The 25,277-nt window shown below is 39.9% G+C and overlaps 1 protein-coding gene across 4 annotated transcripts in view; it reads right to left on the reverse strand.

Moving 5' to 3' along the window:
* agrn (agrin) overlaps positions 1-25,277 on the reverse strand; it is a 294,106-nt gene that overhangs the window by 267,647 nt on the left and 1,182 nt on the right. For all 4 annotated transcript variants that reach the window (XM_088403131.1, XM_088403140.1, XM_088403158.1 and 1 more), the window contains exon 2: positions 22,656-22,917. In XM_088403131.1, the coding sequence (XP_088259257.1) occupies positions 22,656-22,917 (262 nt within the window). The remainder of the gene's footprint in view (positions 1-22,655; positions 22,918-25,277) is intronic.

The following is a 25,277-nucleotide window of genomic DNA, read 5'->3' on the forward strand; positions in this document are numbered from 1 at the left end:
AAAGGGAGAAAGCAAAAAGAAAGGTCAGTCAGAATGTTGAACTTTTCTGTCATATCTCTGGACATACTTAGCAGACATTGTTTAATTATGAAAGACAGTGTGAAAAATTTTGCAATTTGAGGTCAAATGAGGACTTAAGATTAGTACGGCCTTGCATAGCTTTTATTTGGGATTTTTTCCTCAGAACTGTGTTTGCATTCTGAGTAGCTTGACAAGACCATTAAAAAAATCATATTCAATCCTTGATGAAGAATGCTAAGGAACCGCTTGTTGTTTACACTATTATATAATACGCCACAAGTTTCCACTGGCGGATAACGTGAAGACGAGCTGTGTGGTGCATTCAAACTCAAACAAAACAATGGAACATCAATGCATTATATATGAATAATTATCACAAAAATAATCATAAATTATTACTGTGATAATTTATGATTATGGCTGCATTCAAAACAAACAAACAAACAAACCTGTCAAAAAAGCTCCACAAAATTAGAAAAGTACTCCTCAAAACAGGCAATATTATAATAAATTATTATATAAACATTATTAACTATATTGTTATTATTTTATTATTGATAATGATAATAATAATAATTGAATTAAATTAAAAACCAATGTCTTAGGTCCCTGAAACTACTCAAATAGCTTCAATGATTCACTAGCTGATAACGAAGACGAATCATATGGTGCATTCAAATGCAGTTGGACATTTCAAACTCAAAATATGAGGACGTCAAAGCATTAAACATTAATAAAAATAATAATAACCGTTAATGATGTCCTATTGTTATTGCTAGATTAAAAGCCAATGTTTTAGGTCTCTGGGATCAACCTGAAAAAAAAGTTCCCCAAAATGAGAAAATTGAGTAAATTATTCCCCACCCAAATTACAGTACGATACGACTAAAGTTTACGTTTTCTTTTTTATGAGCGTCTCATTGTCTCTGGAAGTGTGAAACAGCAATGGTGAACTCCGTTCAAGCAGCTACCTGTCCCAATCGCGCTTTTGGCAGGTAGAACTAGCTAAACGCCAGTTTCGCAGTATCTGGAAAATACAACGTTTCCTCCCATGGCTACGCCGAGGCTTTTGTCAAACGGGACCATATGTTTTAGGGACTCTGCTTCGTATTAGGTATAATAGCTACAGGCCTAAATTTGGAGCTGGCGTGTCGTGTTTAAAACAGGAAGCAGCTGCTTAGGGCCAGTTAGCTTCAGCTCCAAGACGCTGAGCCGCTGCTGCAGGTTAAGTTTTGGAAACATCCCAAGCATGTTAAGCTTTTATGCTTTCTTTATACAACCCGAGGACGAAGACGGTAAGTCATCAGATTTGTGCTGTCAAAATCACTCGATTAGCCGACAAATTATTATAGAGAGCGAGCGGTGGGATTAGAAAAAAAAGAACTTTTTCCTTCTCTTTCTGACCTATACAAATTGAATCCAAGTATATGTATAGATATTCCGTTTTTGTTTTTTTTTTATCTTGATTAAATTTGTGTGTATATGCTCGACCAATCAACTCATCCAAAAAACTAATCAATTATCAAATTAATCGTTAACTAGTTCAACAATAAAGTAATCGTTTGAGCTTTGTTAAGACTTAAAATGATCATCATCCATACATTTCAGCTTCAATAGTATTTATTCTTATTCATTTCATCCTTTTTGACTGATTTTTATCTTTTACGCTTATTCAAACTAAGACACTTGATTCCTTTTTAGGAGAACGCTAGCTGAACTAATAACGGAATCATTATCACTAAATGTCAACTGAAGAGTAACTAACTGGAGTTTGTGTGAAACAAAATATTGGAAATGGAATCTAAGATTGATAAAAAATATTGACTTTCATTAAAGGAGCCCAATGATGAAAAATCTTTTGGGGGTTTTAAGCATGGTAGCATGTTGATTTCTCCCCTCAACGTCCGCCAGGTATTTTTTTTCGCACTCCCTGTATATTTTACTCTCTCACACTGGCCCCACCCAAACACGTAAATATGTCTTGAGAAAAATCGATGACGTCAGAAGAATTCTGACCTCCCTCGTACTGCCAGTGCAAGAGTAAATACACACCGACCTTATCTACATTTTTTAATTTCATTTTGGTTCCTGAGTTGAGGAGGCGAGTTTTTGCACCAAGTCAGCCAAGTAAACAGCAACGTTTCATTGATTAGTTACAACGTTTTGCTGGAGGAAAAAGTCAGCGGTGAAAGCATGTGTTTCGGCGCATATTCACAATCATTCACAGGCACGACAATTTTGATAGGAAAAACGTGTGTCAGTGAGCGCGATCCATATTGGCTGTTTTGCATTTTATTGTCGGTAAAACGGCTGCTTTGGGTTTCTTCCGTCACTGAACGACCCTTGTGATGATAAGCGGTCAAGATGATGTCTGGCTCCATGTTTGGCGGTCGGCAGCATGGAACGACATCATAAAGGGATCGCGGCTACCACACAATGAGAGCTGCGGCTTCAGTAAACAAGACGTTTCACTTCCTGCTCAGTACCAGAAGACTCTCATTTAATCAGAAATTAAATTGCTATTATACCAAATGTTATGTATATGTACTCTATATTTAACTGTGGAAAGTGTAAAAAATATCACGATCAAGTAATAATTTGATGAATTTACGATCTTGAGGAATTGCTTTAGTAACTAGGATATGTAAAGATATACGGACCAATTGGTACTTTTTACCACTTTGGTGGTAAAACGATGTGGTTGACTCACCCTCGTGTCCTCACCTTTCCTCTGAACTCCGTCAAGTGCATACGTCACGCTCGTGTAAATCATTAGCAAAGAACAGGTTGTTAACTCTCTGGATCTCTCTCTTCTCTGACATTAAATGTACTGAAGTTAAATCCCAAGAACCTTCAAAAAAATGAATGATCACTGATTGTGTCAGTTTATTGACCTCCACCTAGCACATAAATACAAACAGCATTATTGATTCGCTTCGTGCTCAGGCGTTGCGTCAAATTTCTTTCCGATGTCAGCAATGGAGGTGCATTGAACCGAGGAATGTTTTAAAAAATGTGCGCAGATGAAAAAAATATGCAGGTTTGCATACATTTTGGCTAATGTTCCGCATTTTTGGGGTAAAAAATGACCTAGCTTAGAAGTCACCCCCCCCCCCCCCCCCTTTTATTTACTTCAATTTGTGAGAATTTTACAAAAGACTTCTAGTCTGTGCGTCTTATAATGCAGCGCGCCCTATACAGTGGAACTTCGCCTGATTAAATTAATTTGCTCCGGAAGTAATTTAGTAACGGGAATCGTTCATAAGTAGAGCCGCTTTTTCTATGTGAATAGCCTAATCCGTTGCAAGCCCCCAAGAATGCTCCTAAACCTTTGAAATGAATATTGCGAAAAATACGGTAGCCTTAGTTAATGAGCAGAATGAGATGCTGAACACTACGAGTTGAATGTCATCTAATGGTTATTCATTTTGAGTAAACAAGCCAAGCGACCTGAGGAGATTCGAGACTTCTTGAAGCGAGATTAAACTTCAGTAAGTCAACAATCCATGCAGGGAATCAGATAAACTCATTCAGTTGACAAACTTAGAAACGTTAGCTAGACCTTACACATCTGTCGAGAAATTCCCGACGTTAGAAATCGGATATCGGGATTAATCTTTGCTAGCAATACACCCCTGGAACATTTGGATGATGCAACCGGATTCTTCCGAGGATAGTTTGCAGTCGACTGACTTTCCCCCCGGGCTTTTCTTCAGCCTCATAAAGCAATCTCAACACTGGCGGAGCTGAGAAAGCTCAGGTTTGCGCAAAAAGGATTAAAGCCCAGAGCCCGCGCATCCTCCGCCGCGCTAGCTTGGAGACGAGCCCGGGCGGTTGAGTGGACAGCTGTCCGGCCGGCCTTGCAGCTGCAAACGCAAAACTGTGACATACGGCCAGCCAGGGAAAAAACCTCAAAAGCCTCAATGTCCCTTTGCTTCACTCTTGATTGCTGTCATTTTTTTCCTCATTCATATCATCATTTTTCTCTGTTCTTTGAGTTTTTTTATTGCTATGAATGGATTCATGTTTATGTTTATGTTTGAATCACATTAGTGATTCAATTTCTTATTAAATATGAGTTTTATGGTACTGACATTTCTAAAGACGAAATGAAACATCTTGTTTACTGAAGCCGCACCTCTCACTGTTGAGGCCACGCCCCCTTTATGATGTCATGCAATGCCGCCAGCTAGCTACCCTCCATCCAGTCGCAGAGTGACCGAAGGAGCCCAAAACTTTTTTTTACTGATATTAAAATGCAAAACAGTGTCGATTGATGGCACTCAGTGACACAGGTTCCGCCTATAAAATCGGTCCCCATGGGAACATGGTTTTTGTTACATGGACTATCCAACTGCGCGTTCCCAAACACACACTTTCGCTATTTCAGCTTTTTCTACAGTCCAACGTTGCGACTTATAAATGAAATCTTGTTGTTTACTTGGCCAACTGGGTGCAAAATCTCAACTCCGGAAGCAAAACGATACAAAAAATACGTACATAAGATCGGCTTTACTGGCGAGGAATAGGGAACAGATTTCTTCTGTTTTTCTCAAGTCGGGAGGGATCGGTTTGAGAGCACAACATAAGCAAGGAATGCCTTGAAATGCATCAATTAAGAAAAATAACACTTTGAGGGTGTTTCGATTGAGAAAAAGTCGACCTGTCCCGGTAGGCCGCATTTACGGGCGGCGAATTTCGATGAAAAGTTACTTGCATAATAATCTGTGAATACAAATAAACGTTGTTCATGCATTTTTTACCACAGCACCCATTTCTTCGTAAATCTCAAAGCCATTCCCCCCAAATTATCCAAGGTGCATTCGTCACGATAAAATTTAATTGGAACCCAACCGAGGAGATTCGAGAGGTGTCATTGACACCCTAAGGTCGTTACGCTTGGTTTAGGCTCCATTTCCATTTCCGACAAATCTTATTCCTTTCCTCTGTGAAAGCCACACAATGCATTTATTCTATCCCAGTAATGGAGACAATGCGGAGTTGAAAGTTACACCAGAACAAGAGCGCTGGAGCATTGGCACGTGACCACAAAAGAACAAAAGCCATCAATGGAGCAAGGAATTTGAGAAATGTTGAAAAGTCAACAGAGGTGCACACACGCACAACTAAATTGGATCCTCGGCTTTCTAACCTGCTGTTGTTTATTGTGAGGCCAGGGCGCACGTTTCAACGTCCCGCCTGCTGATTAGAGGACAGTCTTGCCTGTCCAGGATGCGACAGTCTGATGTTGGGACAGGGTGAGACGGAACCTGAGGACAAGGCTCGTAAAGTAAGCGCAAAGGTCAAAGTCGAAATGGTTAGAGGCAGCGCAAGGTTGCGCTTCTTAATCTGCTAACTAGGTACAGAGTAGGACCGGCTAGTAAATGGAATTAATTGGATTATTTCATCATTTTAATGGAAATTTGCTCAATTGTGAAAATAAGATTTTGCAAAAGTTGCACAATGGCGGACGGGTGCTTTACAAGACATGTTCTAATTGGCTTTTCGAGTTGTGGGGTTTTGTTCATGTGTTTAAGTTTATGTTTTTGTTCCCCTCGTGTCCCTGTCCTGATTCCCTTGTGTTGGCCAATCAGCTCCCGGTTCCAATTGTATCTTTTCCAGGAGCTCCGTGTTGCCTCTTTGGTTTTGAGTGTATTTAGTTTTTTGTCCCCCCTCGTGTCAGTGTCTCGTCAGTGTGATTACTTCCATCTGTCCGCGTTAACCTGCTTCCCTTGTGTTGGACAATCAGCTCCCTGTTCCAATTGTGTCTTGTCCAGGTGCTCCTTGTTGTCTCTTTGGTTTTGAGTGTATTTAGTTTTTTGTTCCCCTCATGTCAGTGTCTCGCCAGTGTGATTGCTTCCACCTGTCCGTGTTAACCTGCTTCCCTTGTGTTGGACAATTAGTTCCCTGTTCCAATTGTATCTTGTCCAGGTGCTCCTTGTTGTCTCTTTGGTTTTGAGTGTATTTAGTTTTTTGTTCCCCCTCGTGTCAGTGTCTCGTTATTGTGCTTGCTTCCATCTGTCTGCGTTAACCTGCTTCCCTTGTGTTGGACAATCAGCTCCCTGTTCCAATTGTGTCTTGTCCAGGTGCTCCTTGTTATCTCGTCGGTTTTGAGTGTATTTAGTTTCCTGTTTCAATTGCTGTTGCAGCTTTTGTTCCCCTCATGTCAATGTCTCGTCAGTGTGATTGCTTCCACCAGTCCGCGATAACCTGCTTCCCTTGTGTTGGACAATCAGCTCCCTGTTCCAATTGTGTCTTGTCCAGGTGCTCCTTGTTGTCTCGTGAGCTTTGAACAATACTTTCAAAATATATTATTCAGACTTGATCAACAATTGGAGCAAACGTTTTTTAGAGAAGGACATTAAATGAGAAAAATGGACACCAAATTTAATTTTAGTATGTAGACTTGTGTGATGAAATTGCTATCGTCATATATTTGTCACAAGACATAACGTACGTATTTGTCACATTTTGTCATTTTATATGTATTACCCTCACATAAAGGTCTGTGTTTACCGTTGTGATTGATTTGGTTCTCGTTGTGTAAGTTGCTATGCAGTTGCTATGGTTCTTAAGTTTGCTTTATGTTCCACAGGACTGATGTGTGACTGGATTAAAACTCTAGATTTTCAGAACCTCAAATCAAGCTGCCCTTTCAAGTTGTTATTTTACTCAAATTTCTAACCCATTGTCAGTCTAGTTTCCGAGTCCAGTTTCCGATACTACAGTTGAGATTTTTGCGTACTAAGACTTTCCCACTTCTATGTGGTGGGTGTGCAATTCACCATGTATAACTTCTAAGTGTACAAGACAAATCCAGACGGTGACGCTACTGAATTGATTTCAAATGTATTTGCCATTTTCCCAAAAGGCCCATCTTCAGGTAATGGACATGTGCCAGCCCCCCCCCCCCCCCCCCCCCCCCCCCCCGCCTCTATTTGCTGCTATTCTATGCTATGTGCTTAGTGTTCACTTTGGCCCATTCCCAGCTCTGGCTATTTTGCTCCAGTTCCCATTCCCCTCTCACTTGGCCCCGCGCTCTCAGTCTCAGCACAATCAAGTGCTCCCGTCAGCCACGGGCATTTCATTAGCTAAGTGCCAATTCCTTAGCAACCGGGCAGGTATAGCACTTGACCGCAAGCTAGATGCTGAATTTGAATAAGGGCCCGAGCCTGCGCTTAGCGCTTATAGAGACAAAGTCCAAGCAAATGCGAAAAAACAAACAAGCAAGCGAAGATCGCGGGGCGTTTGAGGAGAGGAAAACACAGTGGGACGGAGGGAACGAGGTGCGGGTGGGGGGTTCAAAGCTACTCTTGATCAGCGAAAAAATTGAAGATTATCTGAAATAGAAAAAAAACTGTACCACATTTCGCGACCCACAAATCAGTTGGATAGCGAAACAAGACTGATGGGTATGAAGAAAAATAAATAAATAATGTAAAGGTGTCCAAAATACGGCCGGCGGCCCATTTGCGGCCTGCCGTGCACATTTTGCGGCCCGCAGCATATGCTAAAAATACATTTCCACATGGCCCGCAATGCTATTTAAAAAGGTAATAAACGGACAGCTTGGATGGTAGAGACTGTTACAAGTGTGAAAAAAAAAAAATCAGAATTTCGACCGATACTCTAAACAGGCAAAACAGTCGAAAGCATTCGTAACAGCCATTGCTTCAAATTCTAACATACTTCTAAATTTCTCTAAAATCCTCAAAATTCTTGCTTGTTTAGACCTTAAAAAGAGAAAAATGTGTGTCTAATAAAGGCTTTTTTTTGCCTGTTTAGAGTATACTGGGCACAATATTTTATTATTATCATTATTATTATTATTATTATTATTATTATTATTATTGTTGTTGTTGTTATGAATTAAAAAAAATAATAGTGCTTGATAAAAACCAGTCCCTGGGATAAACCTGCAAAAAAAAAAATGCTCCACAAAATTTAAAAAATGCTCAGTCAGTCATTCACATTTTTGTTAGCTGCTAACTTGACAACTGTATGGTGCATTCAAATGCAGTCAAACATTTCACTCATGCAGAGTAAAAGATCCCCAATGCATTATACATTAATAACTGTACTATTATTGTTGATTAAATAATAATAATCTTTTTTAAAGCAATAATATTACTTTCCAATTTAATAATAATAATGTAATATATATATATATATATATATATATATATATATATATGTGTGTGTGTGTGTGTGTATAAAACAGTCCCTGGGGTAAACTTGCATAAACATGCTCCACAAAATTGAGAAATTGCTCCTCAAACGAAGTCAACGATTCACAAAACGGCCCTGCGAAGAATTTGAAAATCTTTTGAGCCTAGCAGCATCTAGCCGTTTTCAGCAGTCTGAGCGCAACAATGATTGCCCTCACGCGTCCTTCCTACACGAGCGGCAGAGCAGAACTTTCCCAAGTCGGAAAAATCCAAATAGACAAGATGGAAAAAATGAAGCGGGACGTTGGCCTTCAGGTGAAGTGGTCCGGATGGCTGAGGATGCATTAGAACTGCTAACAGTCCTTCTGGGAGGAGCTGACAGCCATTTCGTCGACTATCTCCTAACGATGTTTGCAGATGGCCGAAAAGCCGGCGGGGAACATTGACGCTAACCTTGCGTTAGTGCGCGTTTCCTGTCGGCGTGCAAAAAGCGCTCGCGCGGCCGAAATGATGGGCGTCTCGCTCGACGGTCTCCGACTACTGAATGGAGGCTTTCGACCTCGACGCGCGATAGCTTTCAAAAATCTGATGTCTGAGTGCGGACGGAGGCGTCCAATTTATCCTGTGAGAAAGAATTTTGGAGGTCAGTGCTAAGTTGCGCTAACTGCGGGATGCCGCTTGATTCCGAGCGGAGACCACCCCGAGGTCTTTCCGTCATTTTCTGCAACTATATATTACATCTGCCGCGTTCTTTTTAGTGCAACGCTATTTGAGGCTGCTTCTTCTGTTACAATTAGGGTTGAAAATGCCTAAGAAATCGGGTGCATTTTTTAAGGGCGCAAGATTAAGGAAAATTGCCTTGGGAAGTACAAAATGGGCCTAAATGGGCTTATTTTTTATTGTATTTATTTTTTGCAAGTAGTGTTGCAAAATGGGTAAAAAAAAAAAAAAAAAAATTTTTAAAACCTCAAATGGCAAAGCAAATTGCGTTTTTAAATGAGTCCTACTTTGGAAATGGCCTTAGAAGGCAAAATATGGGGCCTAAAACGGACATATTTTACTGATGCAATTAGGGTCTCAATTAGTGTCGCAAAAACTAAAGAAATAGCGTCGATAAATGTTTTAAATGTGACCTATTATGGAAATCGCCTCATGATAACACGAGGCCTGACAAAAAAGAACATCGAATTTTCCATTTTCCAAGGAAAAACAAGACCTTGTCATTGTTTGAAGACAATCCATTACCAGCATACTTACTCTGCGCTACAGTTTTTTTTTTTTTTTTGTGGAGGTGTAAAAATGAGTCTGTCGCCTCCAGGGTCAAGTTACGCTACGCAAGTGAAAAAGGGAAGAAGAAAGAATGGACTGTAGCTCTCAGTGACTTCAAAGTGGCCCTCTTTACTCATGAAAATGACCCCCCCCCCCCCCATTTAGAATGAAATCTGTTAACGTGAGAGCAGTAAGCCAGAATTGTCCGGATCAAGTATGCTCGGGTGACTGTGAGTTTGAAAACGCGTCCCCGAGGACAGTCCGGCCTTTTCTGGGTCTCAACCAACCTGACTGTCCTCACGCTGCCCGGATTTGCCCTCTTCCGAATAGAGCGCGCGGAAAACATTTGTGTCGGGTGGATGGATGGATGGATGGATGGATGGATTAATAAATTGAAAATAGATATGGATATGGCTAATTAAATGAAGATAGATGGATGGATGGATGGATGGATGGATGAATGGATGGATGGATGGATGGATGGATGGATGGATGGATGGATGGATGGATGGATGAATGATGGGTGGATGGATATGGCTAATTAAATGAAGATGGATGGATGGATGGATGGATGGATGGATGGATGGATGGATGGATGGATGGATGGATGGATGGATTAATAAATTGAAGATGGACATGGATAATTAAATGAAGATGGATGGATGGATGGATGGATGGATGGATGGATGGATGGATGGATGGATGGATGGATGGATTTAGCCAATGACTGGATGGATGGATGAATGGATGGATGGATATCACTAGTTAATGGATGGATATTAATGGATGGAGCGATATGGCTAATTGATGGATAGGCAGATATGGCTAATGAATTGAAGATGGATGGATGGATGGATGGATGGATGGATTTGGCCAAAGACTGGATGGATGAATGGATGGATGATATCACTAGTTAATGGATGGATATTAATGGATGGAGTGATATGGCTAATTGATGGATGATGGCTGCTATGCTAATGAATTGAAGATGGATGGATGGATGAACAGACGGATGGATGAATATCACTAGTTAATGGACAGATAAATGGATATGGCTAATTAATGGATGGATGGATATGGCTAATTAATGGATGGATGGATACGGCTAATGAATGGCTAGATATAGCCGATTAACGGATGATAGTTGTCGACGGAAGGCGGTTTTTGCGCAGTGTGCTCACCGCACCCCATCTGATGTGAAAACGAGTGCTCGTATGCATGCGTGTGACAAATCGAGAATGGCGGCGCACCTCGGCGACAGGCGCCTCCCCCTTTGTGCCTTGATGAGTGAGCCGCAACAATAGCCCATTTCTTTAGAGCTGTCACCGTCCCTCCGCTTAATCCCCTCCCAACAGTTCCTCATTCCTTGAACTTGATGGTACGCGCCGGCCGGCCGACGTTGACGTTTCGTATGCGAGCCCGTATTGCTAAATCTGCCGTCCGGGACTATTCGGCCACGATGGAAGACAGGTGCCCGGGAGGCAACGCTTTGAAAAAGACGAGAAGTCAACAACAAAGGCCGGCGGGCGCCGTGGCCCCCCCCCCCCCCCCCCCACCCCCCAACCCAACAGAAATGGCCTCCGAGCTTTTGTCCATCTGAAAAGGGAGTAGCCGAGTGTGGGTAATCATTTACAAGCCAAATGCGAGTTCTTGTTCTTGCAAGCGTGCTCATGTGACACGCGAGCGCATACAAAGATGAAGTTCCTCCACCTAAAACAGAGGCAGGTGGAGTAGCTAAAATACTGTCCTCAAGTAAGAGTACCGCTATTTTTGAAATAATGTAACAAGTAAAAAAAAAAAAACTAGAAATCATCATCAAATCATTACTAGTCAAGTATTTGTATAGCCCATACGCAATGGCATCACTGAACAAAGTGCCCCGAAGAGAAAGGAAAACTCAAAAAGTCCATCTGGGGAAAATGAGAAACCTTCAAGAGGAACCGCAGGTGGAAGGAGCCCCCTTACAGACTCAACAGCAAACTAGAAGTCCAAATTGTCTTTATAATAATAACTGTATATATATATATATATATATATATATATATATATATATATATATATATATATATATATATATATATATATATATATATATATTTTTTTTTTTTTTTTTTTTTTTTTTTTTACACAAAAAACTGTATAATACTTTTGTAAGGCTAGCAAAGATTTTCAAGTACCCTAAAACGTTTAAATGTTCTCACACTGGCTGTGTTTACTTCCAGTTTCCAGCCATGTTGACATGTTTGCCAATAGTATGGATAAATATATTTAATATTTTGCCAATATACGTTCTTGGCATTATTTGTATAGTTTTCCAATGTAAAAAAAATTTAAAAAAAATCACCGATTCCAATCATTTAAAAATGCGGTGAATTTCCCTTGCTACCACCATGACTGAAATATTGCCCAGTAATTATTAAAATTTCGGAATTATCCTCTTTTAGCAAAATCTGTGTCGTTTTTTAGCGGGAAAGAAAAGGAAAAAGTTTCAAAGTTTAAAAGCAGTGTGTTTCTCCTAAATTCCGATCATGTGATCAGGATCCCTAGTTTAAACAGTGCAGATTAATTTATTAAATTGGAATATGCATATTAATATATTCCCCAATAATCATTTTAGAAAAAAAATCAAGCTGTTCAAACCACAAGTAACAAAAGCCCAAATAGTTTTCTAAATGGATCAAACCAACCAAAGCTTGTATTCACATGCATTTTTTTTCCCCAGAGAGATCATCATATTTTGCAGAATTATGATCTTTTATGCAGGAAAAATCACACTGGCTATCAAAATTTCACGTCTGTAAATAGTTTATTCAGTATGTTTAATTTCTGTAAGCATATGATATTCAACTTCACTGCGACGCTGATGATTGCGTTAAATATGTCAAATGTGTCTCAAGCGGTTGCTGACATTTTTATGGAATACCATAAATAGTTGTGTGGCCTGAGGGTAGAACATTTCACACAGTCTTAAATTGCATTCCAAATAAGCAAAGAGGATAAGTGCTGAGTTTTCACTTGGAAGTCGTGTCATCTCCAATGTCTTGGACCACAATGCAATAGTCTTTCACGCATATATTACATATATTACTTATACAGGGTGTACAATATTATAGGGATGTCAAAATTACTGTATTTCCCCAAATATAGGTAAATTTTTCCCCAAAAATGAACGCCACAAGTACAGTTGCGTCCTATAAATGGTAACTTCAAATCTTGATATTTTTTTTTACGTTTATTCGATCTCATTTGATAAAAAAATCGACCTGTCAGCCACATTAGCTGAATTTTGACATTATTATTATTATTATTATTATGTCAGTCATGTTCGTACTTACGATGATTAACATCAGTTATCAGTCGTCTCTTAGCATTCCTGTTGCAGCTAACAGCAGCTCGTGTTAGCTGAGGATGATACGGCATTATTTTCAATAAAAGAAGCGAGCAGTCTGAACCGACGTTCGAGTCAACCCTTGTTCATGCATAAGAATATATATTATTCTAATTTCAGTAGTCGTCCTAGAAAGGAGATTGGTTATTTTTTGTGTTTATTCAAGATATACAAATCTGCAAAGATTTGATTTTAATTTGGGAAAACAATAACCAAACCAGTAATTGAATTGAGTTTTGTAAAGTTTCATAAATAATTGTAATCCCTAGATCATATAATTATACCAAATAAACAACAATCATTGGCAAATAAATTCTAATTGACAAAAATATTTCGAAATATGTATAGTTTTTTTTTTTTTTTTAAATGTGATTAACAGCATAGAATGCCACTTTTCCAAGCCCTTGATTTCATGATTTAGCCCATTTTCAATCCTCCATTTTTCAAATGACAAATCACTTGAATGAATTGAATTTATTTCCCGTCCCGAGCTCAGAGACAAAATCAATCATCGTGCAAAAGCTTCAAAGAGCAAAACATTTCCCCAGTCCTTTCTTGCGAGTCGCTCGCCATTAAAACTGACACTAATTACAGATTTTAAACAGCCCAAGTGCATCCTGACAGGCTGTTGACATTTATAATATGTTAAAAGAGGATGAGAAGGTGTTAGTCTGCATCAGAACATGAGGAGGGGCCCTTCTGTCAAACAACATTTGTGTCTTCATCGCAAAGCCTGAAAACGACATTAGAGGTGTTGTCTTCATGTCACATGCAAGCGTATATTTTCGCTCTTACGCCCTTCTCGCGCCAACCCGACGATTGGTCGTCGCGGCCCCCTGCGGGGTTTGTTCTTTCTTTCCTTTAAGCGCCAATTATCATTCACTTTATCTTTCTTAAGAGAGTTTCACATTTTCTTGCGCCTGTGTTTTCTCATTCCCTCAATCATCTTGATAAATTGTTTGATATATGTGATATATGTGCGTGGATTTTTTTTTCCAGGCTTATGCTATGCCCTTGTTCAGCCATAGCCGAAGACTCGTTTTTTTATTGTTATTATTAAATACCTATTATCTGTCGATCTGGTCGTTTGGGCTGTCTAGCTAGCTAGCTAACTAGTTATTATCTATCTATCGATCTATCTGGTTGTTTGGTCAGTCTGTCTAGCTAAATAACTTTTATCTAGCTTTCTGTCTGTCTATTTAGCTATCCAGCTAATATCTATCAGTCGATCTGGTCGTTTGGGCTGTCTAGCTAGCTAGCTAACTAGTTATTATCTATCTATCGATCTATCTGGTTGTTTGGTCTGTCCGTCTGTCTCGTTAGCTAGCTAACTAGCTATTATCTATCGATCCATCCGGTTGTTTGGTCAGTTTGTCTAGCTAAATAGCTATCATCTAGCTTTCTGTCTGTCTATTTAGCTATCTAGCTTATATCTATCCGTCCATCTGGTTGTTTGGTGTGTCTGTCTAGCTTGCTAGCTAACTTGCTACGATGTATCTAGCTATTTATCTATCTATCAATCTGGTTATTTGGTATGTCTGTCTAGCTGGCTAGCTAAACAGCTGTTATCTAGCTTTCTGTCTGTCTAATTAGCTAGCTAGCTAATATCTATCCATCTATCTGGTTGTTTGGTATGTCTGTCTCGGCAGTTAGCTAACTAGCTATTATCTACCTTTCTGTCTGTCTGTCTGTAAAATAACAAAACCCAGGCTTGCGTTCTTTCCAGAGAGTTCTCGTCTTTCTTTGTTTACTTCTTTCTACTTCTCGTGCACTGATTCACCAGCTTAACAGGGCACCCAGAAGATAACGGTTCCGACGGCCCAACGCGGATTCAACATTCTGAATCGGCTCAAAAGCCCCTTCAGACACCCCCCGATGAACTCCTACGTTTCGACGGTTTCGCCGAGCAGACGGCGCGTTGTGGAGGCCCTAAAACGCGTGCTGGCGCCGCTCAACAGAAAAGCTTTGCTTTTGTGATCACAGATAAACTTCAGCCACATTTACTTCAGTCTACAGCCTCCGTCTTTTGGAACCCCTCTTTTGAGGCAAGACTTTCAACAACAATGAAAGAGGAGGGCTCGGTCAGGACAAGTCAACATAAAGGAGGACAAGGAAGGTCTAAGGAGACCACGCGAGGAGAAACGCTGCCTCTCCGCTTTGGCCATTGTCTTCATGCAAATCAGAGCTGATCAAGATTCCGCAAGTGTCGCCAGCTCTAACTTCAATCTTCACGACCAAAGGCAGTGCCGCCATGTTTGTAAAACACACGGTAAAACCCTATCTAAAAACATTATCTGGAATTTGAACAAAGAAAATGATTTAGTTTCGTGATTTCGTGATACTTCAATAGGATCTTTTTTTGTTTCCCTTTGTTTGATAGATTATTTTAGTGAACATAAAAACACATTGCACATAATTCATATATACATTCATAAATATATAAATAAAATCATATAAACTGTATACGGTATATAAAATGTACGCCACGAATTTACCCAAACTTTTATACAAGCTCTTATTCAAATTACACTTTTTAAAAACATATTTTTAATAATACATTTTTAAAAAGCTTTTTGAGCACAGCCATTGATTCACATCTTCTCAGTTCTATTTCATAGTCGTTCCATAAATTGACACGTTGAACAGATACAGACACTTGCTTGACCGGTGAATTGTCTCCTGGTAGGTAACAAAAAAAAAAAATGGATGTGCTGACTATAAATAAGATTATCAAACTTGCATAAGCATACCTAAACTTGTGTCCTTTTTAACATTAATAAAAGATTAAAGCAATATAAATCAACTCTCATTTACTTATTTTTTACAGCGTTTATATGGGTTACAGCTTAGTCTAAAACAGAAAAAAAACAAGAGCATCAAAGTGCCTGAAACTAAAAAAAAAAAATGAAAATTCTTATTTTATTGCAAATACACTTCAAGTTATTTATATAAATTCCGCCGTTATTTGAGAAGCAACTGGGTTAGGGTAAAGGTTAGGCACTATCTTCTGGTTAAAGTTCCTGGTGTGTGTGTTTTTTTCTGTGCGCGTGTATATGCACAGGCACATGGTCAAGTTGGTGAGACATCCTTTCACACTTATCTTTGTTTGACTCAGAAAGCCATCATGTCCTTGCCATTGTTGGCTAAAACAACAACGGGGCAGGACAAGTTCCCGCTCTGCGTCTGGATGTCACGGGAAAAGGGAATTGGTCCCAGTTCCTATCGCATTTCATCCTCAGAAGAGAGGTTAACGTAACAGCTGGTCAGACGCCCAAAAGTAATAGGACGCCTTCATTTTAACCGCCAATGCAGATTGTATAACTAACTCGCTCGGTTGGATAGAAAAGCGCTACGCCGCTGACCAGAATACGAGAAGGTGACTCAAGATAACGAAGGGAAGTTGGAGGTAAGGCGTAGTGATAAGAGGAGAAAACATGACATTCAAAGTGGCCTGACTGTGGCGACTCATTGACGGAAGGACGGATGAGTGGCTGGAAAGGAAGTCGCGGAGACGGAGGTGTTGTTCAAGGGGCTAAAAACAAGCTAGCGCGTTTGAGTTTGTTGATAAAAGCGGGACTCCCAACCGGCAGGTCTGCCGTGCTTCCTGTATGCGCAGAAACGGAGGCGTGGTGGCATCAAGCAATGTATCGGTCGGATTACGGATTTTGTGGGCCTATTGTAGTTTAATAGAAAAGAAATCATTGTGAAATGATCTTATATGATAGTTGCCGTTCTATAAACGCAATGTATGATCTCATTGGTGACCCGCCGAAAAAAATGAAACCTTCAATTTCAAATGTTCATGGAAGACATAAACCAACAAAAAGTTTTGTATTGTAGCCGGAAGCATGAAGTCAAATCAGTATGTTTGGGACCACGTAAAATGACGTGGCGGGCCAGATCTGGCCCCCGGGCCTTGAGTTAGACACCTATGATTTAACAATTTAATTTACTGAAAAAAAAATTCTGTGGAAAATATTCAGACAAAAATAATGAATACAGATTTAAAAGCACATTTAATAGCTTGTGTCTAACTTGCTTGTAGCTATAGCCTATTTATTTTGCTTTTTTTTTGCAATTAACAGTTAATATTTCGCCTATGAGTTTAAAAACGAAATAGTTTCTCACGTATATTTATTACTATTAAAAGCCCATTTTCTACCTGTCATCTGAAAATGAGATGGCCTGGCTCGGGTAACGACCAATCACGGCTCACCTGTTGGTCACGTGACGTTCATAAAATGAATTATGATCTATTAGCTGAGCATAAATGTCAATTTCAGTTCAGAGCAAGAGAGAAAATATGCTCTTGAAAGTATTATTTCTACATGAAAACTAATTTAATCACGAAAGGAACTCAATTAATCCCAAAAATGTCATTTTAAGTTTTTGAGAGTCCTTACATTCAATCCCAGATATGTATTTACTTATTTTAAAAAATATTTTAATGTGTTATGCTAAAACAAAGTGGCTAAAAGAATTAGTTATAAACAAAATATTGACAATTTCACCGCTAAAAACGGCCAAATAAGTGGCGCATCCCTTTCGAAAGCATATTTTGTAAACTGCGCATCCGGCATCCTACCGTTTGTTCAAAATCTCAATTTCCCGATTGAGCTCATTTACAAATCTTCGATTTTTATAATGACAACTTAATTGGATTCATTATCCAGCCGCGTTTTTTTTTGGGTGACGACGGTAAAGAGGTGCAGTCGCCACAGCAGCTGCCCTCCTTTAGTCGTGTAACCCGGGAAGCGGAATTCAGTTGCCCAGAGGGAGGCCGACTCTCATGCAGACTCCCGCTCTGATTTCTTTATGTCTCAGACACAAGAGGGACTTTTCCGGGTCAGCGTACAGCCAAGTGACTGGCCAGAACGCCTTTGGGCATTTCAACTTGCCTCTTATTCACCTTGAAAAGGATTTAAAAGGGGGCATCCGCATCAAGTCTATTTGCACAGCAATGGTCTTCAAAACATCACCTGAATTCATTGAAAAGAAAAAAAAATCAGTCCTGCTGATTCGCCGCTAGTTTGGTAATCCGTTAAGGGTCATTTTTTAAATATCTTTTATGATATCGAGCTTTAGAGAATTATTTGGGATGAAAATCAAGATCTCTTTTCAAGCTTTTCTAAACATTTGACATCTTCTCCATGGGAAAATATCTATATTCCATTATATATTATATATATATATATATATATATATATATATATATATTCCCAGTGGCATATATATATATTCCCCACTACAGAAGAAGGTGCACCTAAAAGCCTTCAATTTTCTGCGTTTTATAATCCAGGGCGCCTCATACAGAGCAAAAGTTTTAGCTTTTCCTCATCTTATTATCCCCAACAAGGATGTTGTAACTACAAAATGCCCCATGACAAAAATCAGTTTGACACCCCTGAAATAAACAGTCTTTTGATGTAAGGTATTTTCTGCAAATCATCTTTATTCTTCATTTCTGATTGTGTACTAATAAAGTTTGACTGACTTATCTGATTGTTTTATTGACATTCCCTTTTGCGCAGCTCCATCTAGTGGCTGCATAGTGCAATGCCAGCCACAACTGTAACTCCTATTCTATGCGCCTTATAATGCGGTGCGCTCAAAATAAGAAAACGGTTTTAAAATAGGCCCTTCATTGAAGGTGCGTCTTATAATCCAGTGCGCCTTATAATGCTGAAAATACCGAATTTATGTTTTTATTCTCATGCAAACCCACTCAATAAAATAGCTGCTTGTTTAGGCAGGATGGAATGACAATATAGCTCTTATTTGGATTCAAATTTGGGAGTCTATCATGCTTTAAATAAACACTGATTTTTCTCTCAGGAAGCGCTCGTGTAATAGCAGCAGTAAATCGAATACTTGCTGCTATCACTCATAGAGGGAAAAAGCTTACAGGTGGTTTGAGCAGGTTCAGACATTCCAAACAATTCAGTGCCTCCACCTTGCACAAACAGTGGGAAAAGGCCGAGATTCATTCACAGAAGCGGCAGAGTGAAAAGGGAGAAAGAAGCCAATGGAGGGGAGGGGGGAGCTTGACTCACACACTTCTCTATCCCACCCACCCCGAGAAAAATTCCACAGACCTGTCTGCTTGCACGTCATTAAGCGGGACCACCTGCTGGTAAATCAGGACCCCCGCCGTGAGCTCAGCAAGCCCGGCTAACACAATCGCTATGGAGCCCCGTCGTAGAAATCAACTAAGCAGAAAAATGCCCCGAACGCATGCATACATGGTAAGTATTGAGAACGGATGATGCAAATACCCATAACCTGTTTATAAACGCGGTAAAGCGGGAATACAAAAGGAGAAACAAAGTTTTGTTTCCCACTGTGTCAGAGTACTGAAAAAAAGTTCCTCGCTATCAAGCTAGAAGCAACACTCCATTAAATGTGCTTCCGAACATTGTAAAGTCACCCCTAACTTATCGCGCCACTGTAATTAGGTCAACAATGAGGGAAAGGAATATGACAGCGCTCATTGGATTTTATGAGAAATTCATCAAAGGCAGAACATTACATATTTGCAATTAATTGGCAGAGTTTCAAACATACAGGCAGTGCAGTTTTAGGGCGACCTTGGTTAAAGACGCTGTGTCATGGTCATTCAGCTTTATGGAGCTTTTAACCATGTCACAGAACTAATAATTCAACCATAAACAAGCCCAAAGTGTGATTTTCACTGATGGGAAAATGAAGCCTCATGAAGCATCGTGATATATTTTTACTCCTCTAGAAGGTGCTCTTGGTTTATAGAAAACCGCTGGTGCAATAGAAATTGATGACACTTCCGTTGCATCTTTGAAGCTACAGTGCCACCTAGAGGCGCTTATCACAAGTGCTTCATGAGGCTTCATTTCCTTTTTCGCGTCACAAAATGCTGTATAACGATCGTATTTATAGTCATCGCTACTTAGGGGGGGCATTTGTTTTCTCTTTATTAAAAGGGCTTTGCAAAAAATAATTGAGATGCACTAGGCTAAATTTGTGTCTATAAATGGCTAATACTAAAAGATTCAGACACAAAATATTAACTTGTTTCTGCTAAAAATGGTTAGACAAGTTGACTACCCCTATGTGCATTATTCTGCCACTTTTTCAAAAATTCTCTTCGATTTAGCTAATCTTCAAATCTGATTTTTCAAATTAATAATTGCATTGAATTCAATTTATCGCCCGGCCTCACCGGGATATCAAAAACACTGTTCAGGGGAAGCCTCAATGAATGCCTGTCAACAAGAAGTCGTAGACATAATTTTGAAATGTATTTGATTAACGAGGCTAAAATATGAAAAAGAAACAGTCCTCATTGGACTTGTGGTTTCACCACGGGTGCCTTCGCAGAAAAAGTTTGATTTCCTTCTGTACAAAACAACATTGTCAGTGTTTCAATTGTAAAACATCCCAAGCAGCGGCACGTATACCATTCCACTTTTCAGCGCTCGTTTCCTTCAAGTATCGGTCTTTGTAAGATTTCCTCTTGCTTTTTGTGAATTCTCAAATTCCCAGTGTCAAGTATCTCACACAAAGCCCTTTTCTTGAGAGCCTGTCTCCGAGTCTCGCTCCCTGCCAGGCATTCCGGAGTCTATCCAACATGTCAAGAATGAGGAGAGCGCATGGGAGCGCACAATGACTTCAGTGGCAGGTAGAGTCTTGTCCCGTTACGAACATCCAAATCTTTGAAGGGTGTGCTTGCGCACAATCGGATTGGATTCAGGTCTTTTAATTAAAATGGAAGACTAAATAAAACAAGCTGGGGTGACCTTTTCCCCTCAACTGAGGCCCGCCGTCGTCCGGGTCAATTTATGAAAATCTGATCGTGGGTCGGATCTTATTTGGAACTTGGAATAGCTTGTTGAAAACTGTTTAATGTTGAAACCAGGAGTGCTTAATGCGGCGACCGAGGTCAAGGTAATGTTGGTCGATCGCATTACAATGCACTACCTGGTTAGTACTCGGATGGAAGACCAAGGCTCCAGACCAAGCCCACCTCAGGTCTCTCCGGACTTTCTGCTGGGACCAGGTCTCGGTGCATTGGGCCAACCACTCAATTGTCCTAAACGCCGAATGGTTAAGGAAGCAAAGAGAGAAGCAATAGCAACTATCTCTGCCCTATGCCTCACCTGAAACAATGTGAAGCATGTTTATAATCGGGAAATTCTCATTCTCTGGAAGGTAAGGATGATCGTTGTCACGACCGTGCTTCCAGGAGGAACTTCAAAGTAAAAGAGTACCAAGGCCATTCGTCTCATACATTATTTGTTATGATAGTTTATTTTGAAGCATTTACTGTCATTCTCACGTTTGCCTGTTTTACTAATATGGAGTAGATTGACAGGTAGCATTCTCTCACCGCGTTTTTGGATATCTCCTCGGAGGCCAAGGAGTTCTCAAGATACAACAATCTTTCCTCTCCCCCCTATCAAGTGGCCTTAAGACTGTTGGATGGACTGGACAGGCAGCTCAAGGGCACTCTTACACAGACACATTCAGAGACTTCATAACACACACCCTCACACTTTTCAACGTCGCTCCTGGTTCTAAACCACGCTGCGTATGCGCTGGGTGGTTCCAGCTGGCCGCATTACGACCACCTCCCCCTTACCCTTCATTGTTTTGCGCGATTTGTTGACGTGTCCTAATCTGTTGCCGCATGTGCGGGATTTTTTTTTTCCTGGACTTTTGCCATGGCCTTCATTTGGGGGCATGGCCATAGACCCACTTTTTTTATTGATCTCCCCCACTCTTTATCCTCATGTAAGTTTCTCAAGTTTCTTGCAGATCTCATCCCATTCTTATTAGTTACTGCTCCGTAAATGTATCCATCCTACCTGGCTCATTTTACACTTGGTTAAGCGGACTATCCGTTTATTATTTTGGCGCCGAGCTGTAATCGCCGCCCATCATAGGGGTTCCTCCAAAGCCCCTAGTAGATCGCGAGATGTTTCCTGCTGGAAAAGTCGATCTTGGAGCACGGCTGGTCTAGTTGAACGGAGACACGAGAGAATGTATTTGTGAACGGTCGTGAAACGCGAAGGCTAAAACCAACACGAATGATAGCGGTCAAAAATCCACTCGCTCCAAAACGGAAATCCAAACTCAACCTAATACTTGAACCAACATCCTTTTAAGTGGAACGAAATATTTCTGATTTGGAAAATGGGCCCTTATTCACCTGTACCGCTATGAATCCCAACCCTTAGTGCTCAGAAGCACCCTATTAGTTTAATCCAAGCTTTGAACAGCTGCAGAGAGTAAAAGTTAAATAAGTTCCCTCGCCACTGGCATGTGGGCACAGGTGGCAAGAATCTTCACGTACTCTAAAGATGTATTATTCACGGCTGCGTCTCATAAGAAGAGAGATTAACTTTGAAACAAACCGTGTCACTGCTAGCTAATGTTTAATTTATTCAATTGGAAACGGTGCAAAGGGGTCGTAAAACGCGCTAACCCGGAGATTAGACCGTCGCCAGGTTATAAACAGTCAAGTGTTTAACCCTTGATTTAAAATCGCAACGCGATTGAGTGTAAAGGTCAGGAATCACTCTTTCACCGCAACAGTCTGATTTTTCAGGTAAATGTCAGGCACGCCCACATCCGAGGTAAAACATTGTCATAGCAACAAAGCACCGAAACGGACTCGGGTGTCCTTGATTCACGGAAGCAAAGTCTGCAAACTTTCTCGTATGGGAGACAAATGCAAAAAAATGGAATGACAGACAGGTCCTGAGACGTTTCAGACGGAGCGCAAGTCACGGAAAACGTTTCGTCTTCGAATTCGTCATCGCACGTCGGCTCACCTTCCACGCAGTGCTCCACGTCCTCCAGATTGCGCAACGTAATCCTCATCAGGCTGGAGTTGAGCATCAGCTCGTTCTTGTGCTCGGAGCCCACCGAATCCGGCGCCGGGTTGAGAAAGAATATGCGGGTGTCGCCCGTGGCAACCTGATTGTCGCAGATTCCCGTGTTGCCAAAGCCGCCGATCATCACTTTGTTGCCGCCATCCAAGAGAATGTCACGGTTGATGCTGTTCTTTCCTTTTAAGTAGCGCCACACCCTCACCTAGAAGACAAAAAAACTAAGTTATGTTCGTTCAACAATATACGCCATATTTTGTCGCGTGAGCTAGCGAAGAAACCGGCGCATTGCTTTATAAACAGGGTGTGGAAACGAGACGGGGTTTTTTATAACTCATTCAATCCCAAAGACACATTTTTACGTTTAATTACATTTAATCCCAGGGTGGTATTTTTGTTTCGATTTTTTCAAACATTTGACTGGAGGTTCTATAAACGAAAAGTACTAAATAAATTAAGCGCTAAAGTAGTCGATTACTTGAAGTAGTTGAGTACCACACTAATTCATTATTTCAATTGCTAAAGTAATTGGTCGTTCAAAAATATATACTCATTCAATCCCAAAGACGCATTTTTACGTTTTAGGAGTTCACACATTTAATCCCAGGGTTGTATTTTTGTCTTGATTTTTTCAAACATTTGATTGGAGGTTCTATAAACGAATAGTACTAAATAAATTAAATGCGAAAGTAGTTAATTACTCGAAGTAGTTGAGTACCACACTAATTCATTACTTCATGCAATTAATTACTAAAGTAATTGGTTACTTGAGCTACAAGTGTAATCAATTACTTTGGTATTTTAGCAACTGCCTGCTTTCGTATTCAAGTTTTGCCAAACAACTATTAATTGATTACTTTACTACTTAAGTACTAAAAATTGACCAGCGATTCATTACCTGCTGGTATGAATTACTTTGGTGCTGAATTATAATCAATCAAAAAGTAATCACGTAAGTTTATTACCCTAAGTAATTAATTATTAAAATAATCAATCACTCTAAGACTAAATCTCTACAGTTCATTAATTAAAGTCATTGATTATATTGGTACTTATTTTAATCAATTACCTTTAGCATTTCATTGCTTAAAATAAATACTTTGCCACTAGCAGTAATTATAATCGATCGAAAATCAATTAGGTACTTAGGTAATGACTTGAATACTTCATTAGCTCATGCAAATGATGACTTAACACTTCTTTAGGCAAACGGTGCGCCCTCCGGAGGTCCGCTGTCACACGGGGGCCATTTTTTTGGGGGGAGGAACAGTCCCGCTTTAGCAAGCGCTTGCGGTCTGCACTGCAAGAAGCGCGTACCTCTAATCTACTCGGCTCATTCGCTCGGAGACGGAAAGCCAGTTGACCGAACACGGTTGTTTATTTTGACAGATTATAGAGCGGTCTGCCGCAAGTCTACTGCGGTGCGCAACTTTCACAATGGGCGCCCAGGAAAATGGGGTGAGAGGACCTCTTTTTCCAGGCTATTTTTGGGACCATCGTCCAAATTGTGCAAAATTGCTTTTTAACAAAAAAACGGCTTAACTATTCATGGTAGTTGTTGGTTTTTTGCACTAAAAAATAGATGCTTTTTTCCACAAAAAAGTCTTACAATAAATGTTTTTTTTTTCCTCAAAGCCTTATTATACAACGTCGTTTTTTTTTTTTTTTTAATCTTACTATGGATAGTTTTTAAAAAGGTTTTACTATATATATATATATATATATATATATATATATATATATATATATATATATATATATATATATATATATATATATATATTATTTCTCACAAAAAAAGTGTGTAAATGAATAAAATTAAAGTCAATAAATTGTCTTTTTACCCCCCACAAGAAAAACCTTCTGATACATGGACTTTTTTTTCTCCTAAAAAAATAAAAATAAAAAATGACTATACATGGAATTCAGAATTCACATAATTCAGTCTATTCACTTTTACAATCATTTTATTGCTCAGGAGAGTCAAACCCAAAAGTCCGAACTGTGAGATCACTTTGCCAACCACAAAGTCACTCTGCAAAATATTTTGCAATCAATTGGTGCACTGTAAATCACCTTGGCGAATTATCAGACACGCTAACCCCCTCCATGCTGAGTCATGGTATTTGGTCAAGGTTATTCATGCTTGTTTAAAAAAAAAAAATAAAAAATCCTACGCTGCGGTGGTTTGTCTCCCTGCCAACTTGAGTACAATTGGAATCACGTCATCTAAAATGTCCAATTTGGTCATCCGTTACAAACAATTGTAAAATAAATCATGTAGTGCTATTATGCTAACATGTAAAAGGCTTTTTTGAGAAATGCCAAGAAGCTGTGTAACCGAATTGTCCACCTTGTTAACCTTGAATTGCCCAATCATCTCCTTGTTCCTATTGTGTCTTGCCCAGGTGTTCCTTGTTGTCTCGTCAGTTTTGAACAGAGGTTGTTTGTTTGTTTTCGGTGCTTATCGGCTCATAATGGATGGGATGTTGTTTCTGCTGTCGTTCTGAGCTAAGTTAAATTATTTTTGAGCACACCCAGTTTTCCTGCATTCTGGGTCCACAC

This window comes from Hippichthys cyanospilos, chromosome 2 (assembly GCF_059441005.1).
Source record: "Hippichthys cyanospilos isolate Australia breed blue-spotted pipefish chromosome 2, RoL_Hcya_1.0, whole genome shotgun sequence".
NCBI classification, from domain to species: Eukaryota; Metazoa; Chordata; class Actinopteri; order Syngnathiformes; family Syngnathidae; genus Hippichthys; species Hippichthys cyanospilos.